A 19,625-nucleotide genomic window follows, 5' to 3' on the forward strand; every position below is an offset into this window, starting at 1 on the left:
AAATATACATATAAACTAGAATCCGGATCAAATAATTAAAGGCATTCCAAATTAAATAAATAATTTTTCAAGTAGCTTATCTCTAAAAACAGTTAGGTTTGGCGGGAAACCAGCCAAAGTGGCATCTTCTCCCTCCGATAGCTTTTCGATAATTCGCCTGCGAAGCAACCCTGTTGCGAGTATTACTTGCACTTCTGCAAAATCAAACGAGTCGGCTTTGTGTTTTTTGTTGCTGCTTTCGGCGAGGGACGGAAATTACACGTAAAACTATAGGAAATAGGTGATATTTGTCCCCGATCACAGAGTGTCTAAAACCCCAAAGGTGAGTACTGTCAACTTTCAGCTCTTTTCTATTGTTTCTAACTTCTGTTGGTATTTGCATCCCCATCCTCGTCATTCATCCCATCCGGAAAGTCGCATAAAATGGATCGTCTGCTACGTCTTGGAGGCGCTATGCCACAGGCCGCCCCGCCCACAGATGCGCCCGTTGTGGACACTGCCGAACAAGTGTACATCTCGTCCTTGGCCCTGCTCAAGATGCTCAAGCACGGACGCGCGGGCGTGCCCATGGAGGTGATGGGTCTGATGTTGGGCGAATTCGTGGACGACTATACGGTGCAGGTCATCGATGTGTTCGCCATGCCCCAAACGGGCACCGGTGTCTCCGTGGAGGCCGTGGACCCCGTCTTTCAGGCCAAGATGCTGGACATGCTGAAGCAGACGGGTCGACCCGAAATGGTCGTCGGCTGGTACCACTCCCATCCTGGTTTCGGCTGCTGGCTGTCCGGCGTCGACATCAACACGCAGCAGTCCTTCGAGGCTTTGTCGGAACGCGCCGTTGCCGTAGTCGTCGATCCCATTCAGTCCGTCAAGGGCAAGGTGGTGATCGATGCCTTCCGCCTGATCAACCCCAATATGCTGGTCCTGGGGCAGGAGCCGCGGCAGACCACCTCCAATTTGGGTCACCTGCAGAAGCCATCCGTGCAGGCCCTGATCCACGGACTCAATCGCCACTACTACTCGATAAGCATCAACTACCGTAAGAACGAGCTGGAGCAGAAAATGCTCCTCAATCTGCACAAAAAGTCGTGGAAGGATGGCCTCACGTTGTCCGACTACAACGAGCATTGTTCAATCAACGAGGACACCGTGGCCGAGATGCTCGATCTGGCTAAGAACTACAATAAGGTGGGTCATGTCATCTGGCTGGTGATTCATTCATTGTTGGCATGTTAAGTGTCTTCAGATCTTTGTTTACTTCAAGGGTTTTTTTAATTTTAGGCCCATAAGTTAGAGTATTTATATCAAGCAAAAATGGCTAAAACCTTAAGAACTAGCCGGCTTTCAAATGTAGTCAAAACTCCCTTAAAACTCATCGGAATCCATGTTTTGTATAAACTTTTTTTTTGTGATCTTTTTCTTATGTACATTTATTAATTTTATGCTTCTTAAGACATGAATTTTATTTTTAATACGCATTTTTAAACTTTTCTTTCAGTCTCTGGAGGACGAGGAGAAAATGACGCCTGAACAGCTGGCGATCAAGAACGTGGGCAAGCAGGATCCCAAGCGGCATTTGGAGGAGAAGGTGGACAAGGTCATGCAGAACAACATAGTCCAGTGCCTGGGCGCTATGCTGGACACCATAGTTTTTAAGTAAATTTTTGCATTTGCTGTCCTCAAACAATTTACCCTCATCCCACAAAAACCGCTAAGCTAATCGTATTAAAAGATAAAAACAGCTTTTGTTTAGAGCAAAGTTTTACACAAAGCGAATTTTGTTTTGTAATGGTATAAGAATTATTATTTGGGAACACCCCAAGACAAATATTGGGAGATCAATGAAAAGTGTCAAATATCGTGATTGTTATCGTTTTATCATTATTATTTTCGGTCAGACAAACTAAAAAATGGTTTAGTAAAAAACGAAAATACGATTAAAAAAAAAACGCTCGTGACACGACAAAAAAATTTTATTGGTATTTTTAACGGAGCTTGATGGTATTTTTTAAAATAAAAACGAAACATTTTCGCGGTCACACTGCGAATTGCTGAAATTCAATAACAAACTATTGGATGACGTTTAAGCGTACAGCAAGTTTCATAAAATTGCGTCAAATGTTTCGCAAACTCTCGGTAAAAAAAAATTAAGATAGATTTCTAATTCCTTTCAGTTCCTAACTTAAAATGGCTGGATCAAGATCATTTTTGTGGATATGGATAAGCTGGATGCTAGTATCAGGCATTGCAGCTACAGATCCCAATGTCGAAATTTTCAACCGTATGCTTAGTCACATGGACCATAAAGGCAAGCCCTGCCAGAACTTTTACAACTCTTCGCAAAAGAATCTCATATGGGCAGAGTCACCGACGGTAAATGCCCAGTTTCAAATCCTATTCGATGGACTTAAGGACCAAACCTTCGAGGAGCATAGCTTGGAGGAGAAATTGCGCCGCTTCTACGAGATTTGTGAGGCGTCGTCGAAGCTCCATAGACCGTTGAAGTATTATGACATGGTACCACCGGGTGAAGACATTCAGTGGCCCCATCAGACACCCCCAGGTATCGAATGGCCCAAAGAGAAATTTCAATGGATGGAGACACTGGCCAGACTTCGTCGCTATGGCCTGAATGACGTCATGTTTGGGATGACCGTAAGAGAAGATCAAGACAATAGTGCCAACACCATAGTGGTTATTGAAAAAAAGTATGATTTTAAATTCCGGTTCATCGAATCAATACTCCGTCTTGGCTTGACCAGTAAGTTTGTAAATGAGTTAGTGCCATTGGATTCTGCCCTTCAATCGCTATTCAAGAAGGATATAAAGTGGGAAATGGATTCCGCCAATGCCCAAGAACGACGGATCAGTCTAGAGGATTTGGAGATGTATTATGGAGTGTCCCTGGGCAAGTACCTCGAGATCGTCTTCGGTCGACGCTTTCCGCCCAACTTCGAAGTGCAAGTGCAGGATCTGTACTACATCATGAGGCTCCAGGAAGTATTAAGGACCTTTGATAGCCAAGTGGTAGCCACCTATCTAGCTGTACGCTTTCACTTCTTCACAATGTTCTCGCTGGGCAAGTCAGAATATGATGTCACTAATTCCTGTGTGAATGCCGTGCGTTTTTGCATGGAATTCGCCAGTAACTTATTGTATGAGGAACGCATACTGGGTCGCAAAAAGTTGTGGAGCTACCGGAACCAAGCCGAAAAGGTATTTGAAGCCATGCGCCACCAGCTTGCCATCCGCCTCGAAAGAAACTCCCTAAACCTGACGGCACCAGAGATCACTTCTCTGCAAAAAAGGCTGAAGAGCTTTAGCCTGAGCATTGGAAACCTACCAGGAAAAGCGGGCCATCGACGTTTCGTAACCGACTTCTATAAGGATTTGGAGTTCGAAGACGACGAGGTACTCGACAGTGCCCATCTGAAGCTATTGCAGTTACGCACGCGTGCCGAGTTAAGTGCACTTGACCAACCATTGGCCAAAGTCAGGCGGTACATCCTGCATACCTATCCTATCTCAAATCATTTTTTCGAATCTGCATTCGAGGAGAATGGAAACACAATATATCTGTCCTATGACATACTGGCGGATCCCTCTTTCGACCCCGACAGCCATGACATATTTAAGATGATTCCGCTGGCCATCCGCTTTGGCGTCCAAATTATGCGAAGTTTTGGTATACGCAATTGTAAGGGAAACGAACTGAATCTGCTCCATATGTTCGATGACAACCAGCTTAATACCGTCGCCCCTATTTGCATAGACATTGGGCATCCAAAAAGGTTACAGCACTTGCGGGAGTTGTATCTCCTAAACCTGAATTTAGCCCATGAAGCCTACTTCGCAGAGGGTTCAAAGTTCAGCCAAAGGCAGCCCAATTTCACCACAATGTCACTGAAGGAGTTGTTTTTCTTCAGGTTCGGCCAGAGCTCATTTGGTAGCACTTTGTATAAGGAAAGCGATTTGGTTATGGGAAGTCCTCCCATTAATGCCATGGTTACGCTACCCGCATTTGTTCACGCCTTTAACTGCCCAGATCCTGGACAAGTACAGGGAAAAACGCTCTAGTCATTTTTTTGATAAGTAAACTATCTATCTAAGAAAACGAAGTCTACCTCATTGTAGTTTAAATACATTACATAACAAATTTGATACAATCAATAAAATAAAAATCTTTGACCGACTGTATTTTAGTTTTATGCAACTGTTAAATAAATATAGAGCATTTATAGAAACTTAATTTGTTATCTATAGTTGGGAATTCAAAACGAATGTATTTTATTAAGGGGACTGAACTCTAATATAAAATTGCCTAGTCCTATATTCAGTATTCAGCATTTATTAAAAATTATATACTGTCGATATTCTAAAAGTCCCTCTAGTAATTTAAGAGTTCCAGGATTTTTTTTTTTTTTTTAAGAAACAAATAAGTATAAATAGAGACCTAATAATAACTTTTTCCCAAACAAACAGCTGAAAGTTTTCTTTATCTATAGCTATCTTCAGGTTTTAAAAGGAATCGCTTTCTTAGAGGGGACTAATAAGTCAAAATGTAAGGATATCTCCTAAGGATTTAAGGGTTAGTTCTATGTTCAGATTTCAGCTATCGAAATTCTATAAGTCGCTCTTAGATTTTTTCTTTGCTAGCATATACTGTCGAAATTCTACAAGTCAATCTAAGATATTTTCTTTGCTAGCACGAAAATAAATCACTTTTGTTAGAATTTTAAAAAAGAATAATATATTTTATTTGAACATACGTTGTTGTTAATTTATTGCTTATATATAAGTACGGATAGACCTAAAAACTAAGCGGCGGCCACTGATGTCAAAAGTATCCCCACCTCCATTTCAATCTTTCCAAAAAAAAAAAAGACAGCTGTGGGTTGATGTTTTTGCCGCCACTGTGTTTTCCAATCCAAGATGGCGGATATGGAACAAATGATGCATATTTAGGCCCGCTCGCCTCGGATGCGCCTGGCCAGCTGTATGTCCTTGGGCATAATGGTGACGCGCTTGGCATGGATGGCGCACAGATTGGTGTCCTCGAAGAGACCTACCAGATACGCCTCGCTGGCCTCCTGCAAATTGCGTATGAATAGAGTGTTCCACGTTATTACATGGCCGGGTGAAATAGTCGGGGGTTAAGATTACTCTACCTGTAGGGCTCCAATGGCAGCCGACTGGAAACGCAGATCGGTCTTGAAATCTTGGGCGATCTCACGCACTAAACGCTGGAAGGGCAGCTTGCGGATGAGGAGCTCCGTCGACTTCTGGTAGCGACGAATCTCACGAAGAGCCACTGTTCCGGGACGATAACGATGGGGCTTCTTAACGCCTCCAGTTGATGGAGCCGATTTACGTGCAGCTTTGGTTGCCAATTGCTTGCGGGGCGCCTTGCCTCCGGTCGATTTACGAGCAGTTTGCTTGGTACGAGCCATATTTCACTTGGTTAACGTTCTAACAAATTATTTGGGGCTTGCAATAGAGTTGACAATTGACCGAACTGTACGAAATTTTCACGTCGAATGAATGGAAAAAGGGAATGACGGGAGGGGAGGGTTTACGCGCGGTGGTCGGAGTGTGACCGTATTTCCTGTAAACGCATACAGGGTATTCCGTATTTGGAAACAGTTTCCAGATGTTCCAAACAAAATTAATGTTATAGTAACTGTTTCCAGATGTTCCAAACTAATTTAATGTTATCGAACTCAAAAGAAATTGATTAAACTTGTTGTAAGAAATATAATGAAGATAAATTTCCATGTTTCGCAGACTTTAAAAGTCAATCATAAGCTAATTTTATATAAGTTAAAAGAAAATATATTGGAGTGGCACGGTAAAAGAAACATATTGGAGGATTTTTTTGATTTTTGAAATCTTTTTCTTAAGAATATAGTTAATTATTTTGGAAAATTGTTCTTGACTATTTGAGTCGAAACTTGCCAAACAACAAATAGTTACATATTAAAATGTTAGGGAAAAACAACGATGAAAGACTGTTTTTATAGATTAATTTTTTGAAGAATTGATCATGATTCATTTTTATACAACTTCAAAGAAGCCAAGTCAAATAAATAAGCCATACAAAAGTGGAACTACAAAATCGAAACATGGAAATAATTTTTTTAAATTTCTTTGCCGGGAAAATAATAATTTTTTATTTAATTAATTTTTAATAATTTGGAAAAAAGAATTTCAAAATTATAGTAGATTTTTCAATAAAACTCATTAATTTAAATATTAAATTTAATTTCAGGTATCACTTTTACTGATAATACAATCGATAATTGAAGGCTTGCTCATCTCTAGGCGAAAGTTTAAAACATAGCGGGACTGTCACGCACACAACTCGTATAAAAGCTACATATTTGTGAAAATTGACTGCAAAATGTCGGACTACGAATTTGGAATCTGTCCGTATGACAAAACCCACCGCATCATGCTGTTCCGGATGCCCAAGCACATCGTCAAGTGCCAGAAGAACTACCGCGGACCTCCTCTGAAGATCTGCAAATACAACGCCACGCACCGCGTTTTGGACATGGAGGAGCACCTGAAAGAGTGCCCATACTATCTCCGCGCCATCGGCTACCAGTCTGTCCAGATAGCACTCACCACTCGCATTGCACCCATCCAGGAAGATGGACACGATGTCAACACACCACTCTAAACTGAGATACTCCAGATAACCCAAATTATATATCTTTATACCATATATAATGTATATGACCCAAAAAAAGCTCCTTGAAGAAGCGCATACATATGTAAAATCATTTTTAGTTTGATAGCAATCATGTTATGATTAAAACACATTTACGCTGAGAATCTTAAACTAGAAAAGCAAAAGTTTTGGTATTTACAAGCCTGTTGCTCTTTGTTGCATTGCACAAAGCATGGTGTCAAATACATTCGTCGTCTGGCGTTCAAAACATTTGCAGGCACTTTTCCACAACTATTTACAGTCTAAGATTAAGTCTAAGACTAGGACAGCATTACAATTACACCATGTCTAGGTCCGACTCTGCCGCCTCCTCGTCAAGCAGTTTTCGTTTGTCCGTCGATTTGGCGGTGGCATCGCTTAAGTTCGCGAGAGGACGCACCTTGCCGAGATTAACGACCGGACTCTGGGTGTAGAGATATATGGCGTAGGAGACCACCGCGATGGCCAGGGCGGTGTTCATGTAGATGGGTATGGAGAATAGGAAATAGCACAGCACCGCCGTGAAGAGCAGCTCCAAAGCGCTAGCGAAGGTCTTCAATATGGAGTTCATGTACTTGAGAAAGAAACTTGTGACAATGCCAATAGCCGCATTATTTACAATGATAATCAGGACACTGAAACGCATAATACTGCTCAAATTGTGAGGACTGAAGGCATCCAGAAGTTCGCCGCGCAGCAGCAGGATGACAGCATTGCAGACAATCGAGTCCAGGTACATAAAGACATTCTGAACAAAGATATTCACATCGGCGCCCTTGTCTTTTAGCAGATACTCGTTGTAGACGCCAGCCAGACAAGAGCAAATGGTCTGGGCCAGAATGAAAACGGCACTCAGGCTGAAGTCAAATCCGGACATGTTCTTGCCGTGCACCTGTGGCGCATCAATCGCTGTTCGATTAATTGAGTTTTGTTGGATGGCAGCCAACTCGCTGTCATCATTGGTATCGCTGTAGAAACTGCCAAAATCGATCTGTTTCATCATACAGCCCAGTGTCAGCATTATCAAAGAGATCCACTGCCTTTGCGAAAGGTACTTTTTAAAGATAATTTGGAACAAAATGCCCGTGACAACGACACGTAGCTGCAGCAGCAGATAGTAGGTTGTCGGATCGAAAGTGGCCAAGTTGACGAATGCCAAATTGTTGTACAGGCAGTACAGGAAGGCGGGCACCATGTACAAAGCCAGGACATTGCGGTCCTTGTGGACATCTCGCACTAGGGAGCGTAGGTTGTGGCTGCGTAGAAAAAGGTCAAGGTTAACAAGTAAGAGGGAAATAAGTATCTATATTTCTACTAACTCTCGGCAGTACAGGCACGTGGAAACAATCAACTTAAAGACCTCGGTGAGCAGCACAACCGTGACGGTATTGTAACCATATGAGTTATTAGATTCCTGGGAAGCCGTGACAAAGATGCCTGCAAAAGATCAAAATTAGGGTGGGGCTTCGAACGAGATAATAGATCCCCGAGAGGATTACATACCCTGCCCTATAAATAGGGACATGTACAGCAGGAAGATCACAAATGTGAGCTTGGTGGGGAACAACTCTCGCCAATTAGTTGACATTTTTGCGAATTTGCCAGCGTTGCGTTGCTAATAGCAAACCAAGACTAACTTCACCCACTTCTAATCGCGGCTCCAGTCCACTGGCAACTGTTATCAGTGTTCCGCTTGTTCGTGACAAGCGCGCCAGTTTTCGGTGTTCTAGGAAATGAAATATGTTTCAGTCGTTTTGGTTTTTGTCTGATAAACAAAAGTTGTATTTTGGGCCCTTTTTTTATCGCTTGGCCAACAGCTGATTTCACAGCACTGTTGCAAAGCGGCGGCAGGTAGTGTTGGTAAACGCCACATTCTGCCGCAGCCGAGTTCACGTCGTTGGGTCTTTTCGCTTACAATTCGTCAACATTAAACATGGCAAATCGCGCAAATCGGCATGCTGCCCGCACTGAGGAGTCGGATAACACCATAAACTATGTCCAATGCGATGGATTGGTGAGTAGAGCTCCTGGCCAAAAGATGTGGCAAAAATTGGCCCGTAAAAACCGGTGCGGAAGCCGACAAAGTTGTTGCCACGCGCTGGCTCAAAAATTTGCTTGCTTTGGGTGTGTGTGTGTGGAGGCATGGGCGTGGATTGAAAGGGGTTCAGAGGCCGGTTAATCATTATAAATAATAAACTAATTTCCATGGAAAATCTTAGTTTAAAGTGTTTATAATAGGTTAATCCCACTTCCGGGTCTTTACATTCGAATGCTTTACTCAGTTTGATATTGGCATAAATAGGCAACTAGTTAACTTGTTTTAATAATCTCGCAATCGAATTTAAAAACATTTCTTGAAACTGTAGACATATTAGGCTATACGTTTTAAAAACAAGTAAACAACACCCCGAAGCCCCTGTACGAATGCATGACAAGTGGTATTTTGGCAACTAATTAATACATTTTTCGCCCGCAGGCCGTCATGAAAATGGTGAAGCACTGCCATGAGGAATCGAGCAACATGGATCTCGCCCAGGGCGCCCTGCTCGGTCTGGTGGTGGACAAGTGCCTGGAGATCACCAACTGCTTCCCGTTCCCCAAGAGCGGCGATGAGACCATGGACGAGGAGATGTACCAGCTGACTGTGATGCGTCGTCTGCGCCGCGTCAACGTGGACCATCTCCATGTGGGCTGGTACCAGAGCTCCGACGTGGGCAACAGCCTGTCTCTTGCCCTGCTGGAGTCGCAGTACCACTACCAGACCAGCATCGAGGAGTCCGTTGTCGTGGTCTACGACACGCAGAAGTCCTCGCGCGGATTCCTCTGCCTGAAGGCCTACCGCCTCACGCCGCAGGCCATCCAGATGTACAAGGATGGCGACTTCACGCCCGAGGCATTCCGCACCCTGAAGGTGGGCTACGAGAGCCTCTTCGCCGAGATCCCCATTGTGATCAAGAACTCGCCGCTGACCAACATCATGATGAGCGAGCTGAACGAGCTGCTGCCCGAGGATAAAGGACACAACTTCCTGGATCTGGGCACCGCCTCCGTGCTGGAGAACCAAATGCGCAGCCTGATCGAGCGCGTCGACGAGTTGTACCAGGAGGCTGTGCGCTATAACAAGTATCAGCAGGTGGTCTTCAAGCAGGATACGGTAAGGAAACTATTTTTGAAAAAAAAAATGTTTTTAGTTTCTTTTATAATTTTAAAATTATATAAAAATGTATATATTAATTACTTATTTAATTTCTATAATTTTCTTTGACTTTCCAGGAGAAGCACCGTGCTTTGGCCAAGCTGGCAGCTGAGAACGCCGTACGCACCTCGAAGGGCGAGCCCACGGTGGCCGAGGAGGAGGTGATCAAGCAGTTCCGCCCCATGCCCGTGCCCGCCCGGCTGACGGCCACCATCACCTCCGGCCAGATCAACACCCATGCCCAGCACATCGCCCAATTCTGCTCTCAGTCGCTGGCTAAACTCTTCATCACCGAATCGCTGCAGAACGCCAAGGAAGCCAAGGAAATCAAGTAGACTAGCTAATGTTAAACGTTTTTTTAATCTGAGGCAACATCCATAATTCACAAGCCTAGCATCTGCGCACACCGAAATGGCGAAAATAAACCAAAACAGCATTAAGTGTGCTTGGAAGCGAATTACCAGCTGACTTTGATCTCTTTGTTGTCTTCCTCATCATGGGCTGAGAATATTTCTCATTTAAACCGCCCCCAGCAAAACAGTTGTTACTGATGCTCTTGGCTCTTGGCCGTTCAAAAACAACCACCAAAATTGTGCTACCGGTTTTGCTTTTGCGCACACCGGTTGTTTGGTTTCAGTTTTTCGTCGGATTTTCCGGGGTAGTGTTGCAGCCGCTGACGACATCTACGCACTTTTCACACACGCCAGGCCAGCAGTTTTTCGTTTGGTTTGTTCTTTTTCGCTTCGCGTTTTGCTAGCCCGCTTTCAATTAGTCTAAAACCAAATCACTAACCCAATGGCAAAATGCTGTCCTATGACCTCAACGAACGCCTGCTGAGTGCGGTGCAGAGTGCAGATTTTGAGCAGGCTTTGGGCTGCATCATGCAAGGTGCACAGGCCTCGTACGTATCGCCCACTTGCGGACGCACCGCCGTGGGCATGGCGGCCATCCTGGGCGACGCCGAGCTGCTGGAGCTCCTGGTGCAATCCTGCGAAGAGCCCGAGCTGGATGTTTTTCATCAGTGTGAGTTTTACGCTGGCTAAGATAATCATCTATATTATACCTAAAACACTACCGGCCTCATAAATTATAATAAAGCAAGCAGCTACTTCCGGCAAAATAATTAACACAAAATTGAGTGCTTTTGTGGTAAAAATAAAAAATGAACTCATGATATGAAAACCTGCCTTGAATTGGCACTGAGCTTCCCGCAGATGGACAACAGCTGGCCGAAAGAAAATCGATGAACAACCGGAAAGGGCTCGACTCCATTAAATTACAATTTTTATTAGAAAATTTGGAAATTACCGAAATTAAAGTTGGTTTTTTCAACCCTAGAGCACACATTGCATTGGCCATCGTATACATATTTATCCGAAAATAACAAATTTAAACCTCCCTTTTTCTAGCTTAAAATAAGTTGATTAAATAAAGACAAGAAACAAATTTATTTTTGACGGAATTTTTATGAACGAAATTATTGTTAGCCTACATTTTTCTCGTCTTTTACCTTTTGAAATTAGTTAAAATTTAAAACTAAAAAACCTTTGTTCCATCAGTCGTTATTGCTATAACCTTTTAGTTATTTAAATTGAAAATAACTAGAATCCTTTGATGCATCAATGGATATCGGTATATATTTTATACATATTCTAAAAATTAATTAAAATAAAAATGACATATTGAAATTGCAATACTTAATTAAACGACTTAAAAATTCCTCTACCGTTTAAACTAAAACATAAAAATAATTGTCTTATATAAATACTGGTTTAATTTAATTTAAAGAACATTAACCAGCACAGTCAAAACCTTCGAAATGAAATATTTAATAATAATTTATTTTGTTGTACATTTTTTCTATTCGTTTTGTATTTTAAGTTAAATTTTTTGTTGTGCTTCTACATTTTTTAAGCGTGTACAAAATGACCCACATCCGCACCGAGCATAATGCCAACGCAGAGAAAATTAAGTGAAGGCTGAGAGAGCTGAATAACCGGTTATCGTTGTGTTGTGTCGAGCCATTGATAAGAATAGAATTTTTCGAAAAAATTTAAAGTTGCAACGGCAGAAGAACGAGAGACTTCTAGGTGGCATGTATACGAGAACAAACGCATCTTAGATAAACTAAACATTAACCAAGCAAGCGTTAGATCTATCTGTATAAGAATTTTTCGAAAAATTAATTTCGAATTCCATAAATTTCAGCTCACGTTGATAGTCTGGAAATCGAGCGAACACCCGAGGGTATGGAGAAACTTGAGTGGGTGGATGAGTTCGAAAGTTGCTCGGATAGTGGAGGCGTTGGCGGAGGAGAGGACAGCCAATTGTATCAGTATTATGCGAAGACCTTCGAGAATACCGGCGAGTTCATATCCCAGTGCTGTGTGTCCTGTCGGGAACAGGATCCGCACCTCTACGACGCCGATTTGGCCACTCCGTTGCACTATGCCGCCTGCTGGGGCCACGAGGAGTGTGTACGCATCCTGTTGGAACACAGTGCCCCCATCAACGTGGTCAACAGCGAGGGATATGCCCCCCTCCATGTGGGAGCGGGTTTCGCCGGAGTCACCAAACTGCTGATCAAGCATGGGGCTCTGGTGAATGCCAAGACCTTGAGCGATGGCAAGACCGCGCTTCATGTGGCCATCGAGAGCAAGTCCATGGAATCGGCCCGATTGCTGCTGCAAACCAATATCAATATCAACGACACCGATGATGAGGGTGAGACCCCGTTGATGACGGCCATTGCCTGCAGTTTGGTGGATCTGGCCCAAGAGTTGGTGGAGCGGGGAGCTCGTATTAACCTCCAGGATAAGCAGAATCACACAGCCCTGCAGTACGCCGTGAGGGGTCGTCATGGCCAGATGGCCAAACTGCTGCTGGAGCGTGGAGCACGTCGTCTGGCATCCCAGCATCTCCTGCACTTGGCAGTGGAGTACAATGACCGGGAGATGGTGGAACTCCTGCTGCAGTACGGCGAAAGTTTGTCCGTTCGCGATGGAGACAACCACACGCCCATCATGCTGGCCATCCATTTGCAACGGCCCGAAATGTTGGAGTATCTGCTGACCGTTGCCCAGGAGCATCGAAAGCTGGGTCTCTACCCGGATGTCCAGGACGAGGGTTTGGTTTTGTTTGCCGTGCAGCAGATCGTTTGCGCGAAGGAGTTCAGCAGCATCCTGCGCGTTTTGCTGGCCAAAGTACCCAGCGCCCGTGAGGATTTATATGGCTCCTGTGCTCCCACCATTGTGTGTGGCTTGATCTACTGCCAAACGCCGTTGTCGCGGGCCATCAACCTGCATCGACTGGAGCTGGCTGAGTTCCTCATCCACGAGGGCTGCAACCTGGCCCAGATTTGCCGGGAGCATGTTGTCAATGAGCTAAGATCCAATTGCTCGGCCAAAAGTCTGGCCTTTGCAAGGTTGTTATGTAAGTGTAGGGTAAAAATTATATAGAATTTTCAATTAACCCCTTAATTAATTCACAGGCAATGCTGGCTTCCAGTTTCCGCACAAACATCGAGCTTTGCCCAAAGATTGGCCAGCAGCCCGCCTGGAATTCGAGTGTGAAATGTCCTCGTTTGGCAGCCAACCGCGATCACTGCAGTCCCTCGCTCGTCTGGAAATCCGCCAGCGCATCCTGAAATCCCTCCGAACGCGGCCAGAGGTGCAGCATATGTACCTTGCTACCCAGAAACGCTCCTCGCTGGGCAGGATCGTAGATGAGTTTGCCATTCCCGCGACATTGAAGCTCTACCTCAGCGACTTTGCCGAACTTCCCCTCGTTGGGGGAATGGAACCGGCCCGAAAACCTGGTGTAAGATGTGCCGAGTCTTGGGATTGAATGCGCTTTAGGAATTTATTCAGATTATATAGGTTTTATATTATGTATGGTTATATGGTATGTAGCATATAAATTTTGTATATTGGCGACGAGTGTGTGGAGGGTTGTGTTAGGACTTTATAATAGTTTCCTTAATTCTGAAACACCAGATTAATTAACACCTTCGTTACACGGCTCTAATGTGATATTAACATTCTTATAATGTATTTCAAATTTAGATCAGAATTTCCACACAAATTTCGTACTTTTAAAAGCGTCTTCTGTGTGTACATCTTTTTCGGGCACAGAGTTAACTAAATTATTTGCACATTTTATGTATGTATATAGTCTATATATATATATATATATATATATATGTTGATTTATATGATGTATCTACTAGGTTATTTGACTACGCCAATGTTAAGATTACTTTTCCATATACAATCGATCTCACACACACAATGCAAACGAACAAAGTAACGTATGCAAATTTTAAAGTAGGATTTTACAACGATATCGGGTGCAATTTTATAGAAAACGTGTTGACAGACTAAATAAACAAAATAAAGTTTTAAAAGGAAAACATTTTAGTGCTTAATTTATAAAAAAAAATACATTTACGCAGAACGGTAGGGGAATGACAAGCCCTTTTAGGGTTTCAGCAGTAGCTTGAAGTCGTCGTTGGCGTTCTCCATGATGTATTCAAATGCAATTTTATTCTTGTTATCCTTGATCAGCTTGAGTGCCGGTTCCTGCTGCAGCAGAAAGCGACACACCTCCAGATGGCCACGCATCGCAGCCCGATGCAAGGCACTCTGCCCGCACTCGTCCTGCAGCAGAAGATTCGCCTTGTGCTCCACCAATAGCTTAACAATCTCCAAATGGCCTGATAGGATAAACATTTGTTAGTATACTACAAAAAGTACATTTAAACATCTAAGCATCTTACCCATCATGGCTGCTCGGTGCAGGGAGGTGGCTCCTGCCTTGGTCACAGCATTCACATCTACTTTGCCCTCATCGAGCAGTAGCTTGCAGATTGGCTCATTGCCATTGCGGGCCGCATAGTGCAAAGCCGTGTAGTCGCAGTCATCGCGAGCCATGGACTGGCCCTTCTTGATGAACTCCCTCACACGTTCCACTTCGTTATAGATAGCTATACAGTAAGGGAAAGGAAATTGTTAACGCTTGACGTGGGTTTAAGGAAGAGTTTATTCTTACCGGCATTCCAGATGCCCCGATCAAAGTCCATGTCGCTGAGCGTCTGCTGTGCCGGCTGCGTCTGCTTGTGACACTTGCAGTTGTCCGCGTTGTGGTGATCCATTTTAGCCTGCTGATAATTTCGAGTGCTTCGTTACAGTATCGAATTCCTTGCCTTTCCTTGTGCTTTCGTTTCCAGTTGCTTGACGGTGTGACAGTGTGATCCCGGCCAACTAATTAGACCTCACGCTGCATGGTCCAACAAATCTCGGCCTCGCCGCAACTGCAGACAACCTTGTAGCTCAGCTGGGCCAGAGTGTTTAGCATAACCATCGGTGGCACTGCCACCATAATACCATTGACGCACGCCTTAACTCCGCTCTCGAAGCGCTTGGACAGGGCTTGAACTTCGGCCTGATTCAGGCCAAAAATGGTGCAGGTGTAATCGTGCAGTGATCCCTTGACGGTGATGTAGGCGAAGTTGCCCTCCGACTGCAGAATGGGCACCGGAATGGTCACCACATTGGCAGGTATAGCGGCGGTGGCGGCGTTCAAAGATGCCGCCGATGCCGCGGACACAATCGCCGGAGGTTGCTCGCTGATGAGATTCTGAGTTTCCTTCAGCTGGGTCACGCCCTCACTCATAGTTCGTTCGTCTTCTGGGACTTTGGTCAGTCACCTCCTTCACTCAGAGTTTATGTTTTGGAACAGTATTCCCTAGGTTGCTATAGTTTTTCACACTTAAACACGAACACGCACACGCAGACGCCTCACACAATCTCTCACACACACAAAATTATACAATTAGAGTAGGGTTGTTGGTTGTTTGCTGGTTTTTTTCCCAAACTGGGTCCCTATTCGGGTGAATCCACCTTGTGATAGTTGCCTAAACTGGCTGCCTCACGGCCAATATTCGATAGATTCTCTCGCACTACGGACTCTGCCTCTAAAGGTTCTGGTTCGTCGAACTCCTTGCGCATCGTCCACATATACTCGTTGTAATCCTGTTTCACGGCCGTCGACGAGCTGGCCACCACACGAAATCCCAGAATCTGAAAGCAAAAAATTCAGACAAATAATCCATGAGTCACTGGGTAATTGAAGGTAATGGTTGGGAGAAAATCCTATTAGCTGATTGCCTGGGTGGATACAAGAATTACAAAAAAAAGTATTACGTATCTACTAGGTTCTCACAGGTTGGTACTTCAATCGATTGTCTGTTTCACTGAGTTTCTAGAGTTAAGCAAATGTTCCAAAAGGTATTTAGCTGTACCTTAAGTTCAAATTTCGCTTTACTTTTGGTTGAGAGTTATTTTTGTAAAACCCCTGTTCTAGACGATTTATCAATGTCTGCTAAATGATTGTTAAAATTACTGTTTTACTTAGTAGATAACTATTTTCAATTTAAATCAGACAGTTATATTTTTGTCTGTTATGTCTTCAATTGAAATCATTTTTACCACAAAACCGATCGAGATTAAGATATAACTTTGATTTATATAAGAAAATAAATTAAGTATTGGCAAAACACAAATTATGATCTCAAGTCTATCATCATTGGCAAAGCCTAACATATTTGAGTACCTTAAACACTTGCTATGATCTGAAGGGTACTCACTTCTAGCGCCGATAGAATCCGACAAGGATGCACTAGGTAGACGATGGTCGACTCGTCACTGTAGCCGCCGCAAGAAAACTTATTCAACTGCTCGATGTCGTCAGCTGAAAGTATTTACGTGTGGGTGGGCAAAGGGTTATCAGAGGTGCTATTTCTTGGGAAATTGCTTTCCTTTTCGTTAATTGGTGTGGCTAAATGTTTAAACAGGGCAAACAACAGATAACACGGCTGGGACGGACGGTGACGTCAGCCCAGGGCCATTGTCTTTCGATGTGAGTGTGCTAATTAAGCAAAAAGCCAACAAATATCAACGGCTGTTTCATAATAAAATAAAAATGGGAGTTTCTTGTGAGTTCTTTGTGCCTGCATCCCAGTGCAATGACTTCTGCCCGGCTGACAGATAAATGTTTCACAAATATGCAGCGGAATTAAGTCGATATATGCGGTGTAAGTACGTACGGATGTGTATATATAAACAGCAGACCCGGTCTGCCAAGCGAACTGCACGCAGCGAAAAACAAATCCAAACTGACGATTGAGACTCGTCTGGGGGAGCAAAACTTCGCACAGTGTCGGTCGTAAAAAGCGAACAGGTGCGGGGTGGTGGGTCTCTAGGGGCAATTGGCATGCAATTAAAGGGCAGCTGTTGATTTAATGGAAAAATAAACTACTGTTGCCACGAACCGCTTAAATATTGCACAATCGGTTTACCATAACTGAAAGTTTATACCATTTTAATGTAGATTTTCAAGAAAATATGTTTTTCGTAGCTTTGAAAGAAGATTAAAAAATATTTTATGCGGATTTGTATTAAATCGATTTAAAAGCCGCTCTAAAAATATTTTAAAACGAAATTTTCTTCATATTTAGTTACCGTAATCTTTGGATAACTTTTTTAATTTAAATGATTTGTGTTTTGATAGAATTAAATTATTACGTTTGTTCAGTTCTCGTCAAATCAGGGTGAAGAGTGAAAACATGCTTCATATTTTGACCGCTGTTGTCAATTCATTCAAAAATGTGTTATTTTTGAGGAGTAAGCCATATAAAATAATAATAGTGTTTCTAAGATTTAATAAAAAGCATGCAACTAAGACGCAGCCTAAATAGAAAACGAAAGTAAGCCACAGGGAGTCGACAATAACTAACTGGCCAAAAATTATACAAAATAAGATATGAAGAAAATAACGGCTAGTGGCAGGTTTATCTACCCGCCACTGTCTAGCCATTCAAAAAGTGTTTTTTTCGTAGTGCAAAGTGGAAAAACCGAAACTAATGCTCAAAAAGCTAGCGTGCTTTGCTCGTATGCGTGGAAGTAGTATATCTGTGTGTTCGTATCTGTTTGCCAAGCTCTCGAAATTAATTGTGTCGCAATAGTAAACAGACGACGAAACAAAAGCGAAACGAAAATGAGATATTGTATCTACGGGCTTTGGACAAACTGAACTAAACATTACGGGCTTTTTTGGCTTTACCTTTCAATCCAGAGACGAGCACTCGCCATGGATATTTGTGGCTGTAGGAGGCTAAGTTCCCCCGTATGATAATGTACGGCATTTGGCCTGATTACTGCTGGATATCTGCGGATTAATTAGCGCGGGCGTGCCAACGAAAGGCCGTAAAACGTAAGTGAAAACAAATGAGATATACGGAGTTATATACGCAAAAACCAAACGAAATAGAGAAAAAAAAGCTCGCTGTTGCGCTGCGGAAGGTTGGCTCTCGACTGAAACTAAAATCGGGCTCGACGCTTCGCCCAAGAGGTTTTCCCAGCGTTAGCTTAACTGTTGTGGCTTTTACTGCGGCTTGGCTGGTGTGCTTATTATTTATAGGCAGGCGTCGCGCAGCGTGGCTGTGGCTCTCTGAAATGGTTTGCAGCTTTTTATTGGATTAGCCTACGGTGTAAGGTGGCAGATACCCAAATGACAAAGTGACGCATTCGGCCAGGATAATCATCAATGCGATATAGGATAGTGCTAACCAGCGGCGAGGGCGGAAATTATTTTTAAAGGGATTGGGGAGGGAATGTGCTTATTTTGGTTCAATGGTTCAATGGTTCATAAACATGTAAAATACAAAAATCAATTCTTAGCCAACTAACCTTTTTGTTTAAGTTGCGACTATTTAAACCGAATTCCAACTTGTGTATATAAATATAACAAATTGTATTGTTTATCAAAAAACCACATAAATTAAATTTTTGTATCTATTAAAATATAACATTTGCGTAGCAGTCATTAAATAACGGATGTATAGATCTCCTATTTTTATATAGAAATATTTAGAAATAAAAACATTTATTATAAATAAAAATTATAAATATGTATGATGGTAATTGCAGAAACCGCATTGATTTTGTAAAAAAAAAAAAATGTTGTTTCAAGTTAAAATTAAATTTGTTGTTTAAAAACCAAAAAATTTTTGAACCTGATACCGAATCCCCTTGTAATGCCATTAAAAACACCCATGTGCGGTTCTCTTTCTCGCTCACACCCGCTATAAAGTCATACCCCGCGACCAGTTGCATGTCAAGCTTAAGTCAGGGACTATAATTACGAACCTGACCGGTCGACTAATGTGTAAGTAGTATAAATAATAATAAAATAAAAATAAAAGCCGGTCAACAACTCCTACACCCACACACTCACACTGATACAGGGGGCTTACACACACATACACAAACATAGCGAGTCCTGCCAAAAATACAAGCGCTCAAGTGTCCTTTGCGTGTTTGGGGCACACAAAATGAACGTAAATTATGATCAAATTTCCAAATAAATAAACGCGCGGCTCGAAACGAGACTTTTGCCACACAGCTGTCGCAAAATGATGTCATTTGAATTTAATCATCTGCGTTTGACTTTTTCTTTATGATATTTTGATTGTCTAATACTTTTTTGACTTTCTGGGTTAAAATAACATACCTTGTGCCCTTAGTAGGCTATACTGTAACTAGCCCAAGTAAGCTTTATTATAACTTTTAATTACGTTATATTTTTGTTAATTATGGAGAGAAAAACAAAGTTCCAACAATTTTGCAAATTGCGCAAGTGTTGGTAAGATTTGGTCGT

At 42.8% G+C, this 19,625-nt stretch overlaps 10 protein-coding genes across 13 annotated transcripts; 5 read left to right on the forward strand and 5 right to left on the reverse strand.

Moving 5' to 3' along the window:
- The first annotated feature begins 162 nt into the window (after nt 1-162).
- LOC128261192 (26S proteasome non-ATPase regulatory subunit 14) lies at nt 163-1,771 on the forward strand. The gene is made up of 3 exons (XM_052994749.1): nt 163-322; nt 415-1,188; nt 1,499-1,771. Exons 2-3 carry the CDS (start codon nt 424-426, stop codon nt 1,658-1,660), a joined length of 927 nt encoding a protein of 308 aa, XP_052850709.1. The 5' UTR covers nt 163-322; nt 415-423; the 3' UTR covers nt 1,661-1,771.
- Nucleotides 1,772-2,056: 285 nt separating this feature from the next.
- Nucleotides 2,057-4,249, forward strand: LOC128261191 (uncharacterized). The gene has a single exon (XM_052994748.1). The coding sequence runs from the start codon at nt 2,188-2,190 to the stop codon at nt 4,075-4,077; it is 1,890 nt and encodes a 629-aa protein (XP_052850708.1). The 5' UTR covers nt 2,057-2,187; the 3' UTR covers nt 4,078-4,249.
- A 504-nt stretch (nt 4,250-4,753) lies between these two features.
- LOC128261685 (histone H3.3A) lies at nt 4,754-5,555 on the reverse strand. The gene is made up of 2 exons (XM_052995486.1): nt 5,169-5,555; nt 4,754-5,090 (listed from the first exon to the last, which is right to left on the reverse strand). Exons 1-2 carry the CDS (start codon nt 5,448-5,450, stop codon nt 4,962-4,964), a joined length of 411 nt encoding a protein of 136 aa, XP_052851446.1. The 5' UTR covers nt 5,451-5,555; the 3' UTR covers nt 4,754-4,961.
- A 758-nt stretch (nt 5,556-6,313) lies between these two features.
- LOC128262780 (protein D7) lies at nt 6,314-6,831 on the forward strand. Its single transcript, XM_052997291.1, has one exon. The coding sequence runs from the start codon at nt 6,401-6,403 to the stop codon at nt 6,680-6,682; it is 282 nt and encodes a 93-aa protein (XP_052853251.1). The 5' UTR covers nt 6,314-6,400; the 3' UTR covers nt 6,683-6,831.
- Nucleotides 6,786-8,553, reverse strand: LOC128262758 (UDP-galactose transporter senju). Its single transcript, XM_052997263.1, has 3 exons — nt 8,216-8,553; nt 8,032-8,149; nt 6,786-7,968 (listed from the first exon to the last, which is right to left on the reverse strand). Exons 1-3 carry the CDS (start codon nt 8,298-8,300, stop codon nt 7,011-7,013), a joined length of 1,161 nt encoding a protein of 386 aa, XP_052853223.1. The 5' UTR covers nt 8,301-8,553; the 3' UTR covers nt 6,786-7,010.
- A 14-nt stretch (nt 8,554-8,567) lies between these two features.
- LOC128262760 (eukaryotic translation initiation factor 3 subunit H) lies at nt 8,568-10,365 on the forward strand. The gene is made up of 3 exons (XM_052997265.1): nt 8,568-8,726; nt 9,189-9,866; nt 9,986-10,365. Exons 1-3 carry the CDS (start codon nt 8,646-8,648, stop codon nt 10,241-10,243), a joined length of 1,017 nt encoding a protein of 338 aa, XP_052853225.1. The 5' UTR covers nt 8,568-8,645; the 3' UTR covers nt 10,244-10,365.
- Nucleotides 10,366-10,406: 41 nt separating this feature from the next.
- LOC128262753 (ankyrin repeat domain-containing protein 17) lies at nt 10,407-13,756 on the forward strand. 4 transcript variants are annotated; one of them, XM_052997252.1, is made up of 3 exons: nt 10,407-10,931; nt 12,117-13,340; nt 13,399-13,756. In XM_052997252.1, exons 1-3 carry the CDS (start codon nt 10,712-10,714, stop codon nt 13,752-13,754), a joined length of 1,800 nt encoding a protein of 599 aa, XP_052853212.1. In that variant the 5' UTR covers nt 10,407-10,711; the 3' UTR covers nt 13,755-13,756. The 4 variants fall into 4 exon arrangements, with proteins under 4 accessions (XP_052853212.1, XP_052853214.1, XP_052853213.1 ...); XM_052997254.1 differs by lacking the exon at nt 10,407-10,931 and adding an exon at nt 11,905-11,998; XM_052997253.1 differs by lacking the exon at nt 10,407-10,931 and adding an exon at nt 11,988-12,056.
- Nucleotides 13,757-13,934: 178 nt separating this feature from the next.
- On the reverse strand, nt 13,935-15,099 carry LOC128262772 (ankyrin repeat domain-containing protein 39). Its single transcript, XM_052997283.1, has 3 exons — nt 14,958-15,099; nt 14,686-14,892; nt 13,935-14,622 (listed from the first exon to the last, which is right to left on the reverse strand). Exons 1-3 carry the CDS (start codon nt 15,058-15,060, stop codon nt 14,387-14,389), a joined length of 546 nt encoding a protein of 181 aa, XP_052853243.1. The 5' UTR covers nt 15,061-15,099; the 3' UTR covers nt 13,935-14,386.
- A 74-nt stretch (nt 15,100-15,173) lies between these two features.
- On the reverse strand, nt 15,174-15,589 carry LOC128262776 (uncharacterized). The gene has a single exon (XM_052997286.1). It carries the CDS (start codon nt 15,579-15,581, stop codon nt 15,174-15,176), a length of 408 nt encoding a protein of 135 aa, XP_052853246.1. The 5' UTR covers nt 15,582-15,589.
- A 75-nt stretch (nt 15,590-15,664) lies between these two features.
- LOC128262777 (uncharacterized) lies at nt 15,665-19,619 on the reverse strand. The gene is made up of 4 exons (XM_052997288.1): nt 19,479-19,619; nt 18,030-18,134; nt 16,555-16,658; nt 15,665-15,988 (listed from the first exon to the last, which is right to left on the reverse strand). Exons 2-4 carry the CDS (start codon nt 18,109-18,111, stop codon nt 15,791-15,793), a joined length of 384 nt encoding a protein of 127 aa, XP_052853248.1. The 5' UTR covers nt 18,112-18,134; nt 19,479-19,619; the 3' UTR covers nt 15,665-15,790.
- Between the last annotated feature and the right edge of the window lie 6 nt (nt 19,620-19,625).

The sequence above is a fragment of the Drosophila gunungcola genome, unplaced genomic scaffold (genome assembly GCF_025200985.1).
Source record: "Drosophila gunungcola strain Sukarami unplaced genomic scaffold, Dgunungcola_SK_2 000001F, whole genome shotgun sequence".
Classification (NCBI taxonomy): Eukaryota; Metazoa; Arthropoda; class Insecta; order Diptera; family Drosophilidae; genus Drosophila; species Drosophila gunungcola.

Coding starts and splice junctions, on each gene's coding strand:
- LOC128261192 (XM_052994749.1), top strand. CDS start 424: ATGGATCGTCTGCTACGTCTTGGAGGCGCTATGCCACAGGCCGCCCCG. Junction 1,189..1,498: donor TGGCTAAGAACTACAATAAG/GTGGGTCATGTC, acceptor CTTTTCTTTCAG/TCTCTGGAGGACGAGGAGAA.
- LOC128261191 (XM_052994748.1), top strand. CDS start 2,188: ATGGCTGGATCAAGATCATTTTTGTGGATATGGATAAGCTGGATGCTA.
- LOC128261685 (XM_052995486.1), bottom strand. CDS start 5,450: ATGGCTCGTACCAAGCAAACTGCTCGTAAATCGACCGGAGGCAAGGCG. Junction 5,091..5,168: donor CTGCCATTGGAGCCCTACAG/GTAGAGTAATCT, acceptor CGCAATTTGCAG/GAGGCCAGCGAGGCGTATCT.
- LOC128262780 (XM_052997291.1), top strand. CDS start 6,401: ATGTCGGACTACGAATTTGGAATCTGTCCGTATGACAAAACCCACCGC.
- LOC128262758 (XM_052997263.1), bottom strand. CDS start 8,300: ATGTCAACTAATTGGCGAGAGTTGTTCCCCACCAAGCTCACATTTGTG. Junction 8,150..8,215: donor GTCCCTATTTATAGGGCAGG/GTATGTAATCCT, acceptor GATCTTTTGCAG/GCATCTTTGTCACGGCTTCC. Junction 7,969..8,031: donor ACGTGCCTGTACTGCCGAGA/GTTAGTAGAAAT, acceptor TTTTCTACGCAG/CCACAACCTACGCTCCCTAG.
- LOC128262760 (XM_052997265.1), top strand. CDS start 8,646: ATGGCAAATCGCGCAAATCGGCATGCTGCCCGCACTGAGGAGTCGGAT. Junction 8,727..9,188: donor ATGTCCAATGCGATGGATTG/GTGAGTAGAGCT, acceptor TTTCGCCCGCAG/GCCGTCATGAAAATGGTGAA. Junction 9,867..9,985: donor TGGTCTTCAAGCAGGATACG/GTAAGGAAACTA, acceptor TTGACTTTCCAG/GAGAAGCACCGTGCTTTGGC.
- LOC128262753 (XM_052997252.1), top strand. CDS start 10,712: ATGCTGTCCTATGACCTCAACGAACGCCTGCTGAGTGCGGTGCAGAGT. Junction 10,932..12,116: donor GCTGGATGTTTTTCATCAGT/GTGAGTTTTACG, acceptor CATAAATTTCAG/CTCACGTTGATAGTCTGGAA. Junction 13,341..13,398: donor GGCCTTTGCAAGGTTGTTAT/GTAAGTGTAGGG, acceptor ATTAATTCACAG/GCAATGCTGGCTTCCAGTTT.
- LOC128262772 (XM_052997283.1), bottom strand. CDS start 15,060: ATGGATCACCACAACGCGGACAACTGCAAGTGTCACAAGCAGACGCAG. Junction 14,893..14,957: donor TCGGGGCATCTGGAATGCCG/GTAAGAATAAAC, acceptor CTTACTGTATAG/CTATCTATAACGAAGTGGAA. Junction 14,623..14,685: donor GCACCGAGCAGCCATGATGG/GTAAGATGCTTA, acceptor TTATCCTATCAG/GCCATTTGGAGATTGTTAAG.
- LOC128262776 (XM_052997286.1), bottom strand. CDS start 15,581: ATGAGTGAGGGCGTGACCCAGCTGAAGGAAACTCAGAATCTCATCAGC.
- LOC128262777 (XM_052997288.1), bottom strand. CDS start 18,111: ATGCCGTACATTATCATACGGGGGAACTTAGCCTCCTACAGCCACAAA. Junction 16,659..18,029: donor GCTCGTCTCTGGATTGAAAG/GTAAAGCCAAAA, acceptor AAATACTTTCAG/CTGACGACATCGAGCAGTTG. Junction 15,989..16,554: donor GGATTCTATCGGCGCTAGAA/GTGAGTACCCTT, acceptor TTTTGCTTTCAG/ATTCTGGGATTTCGTGTGGT.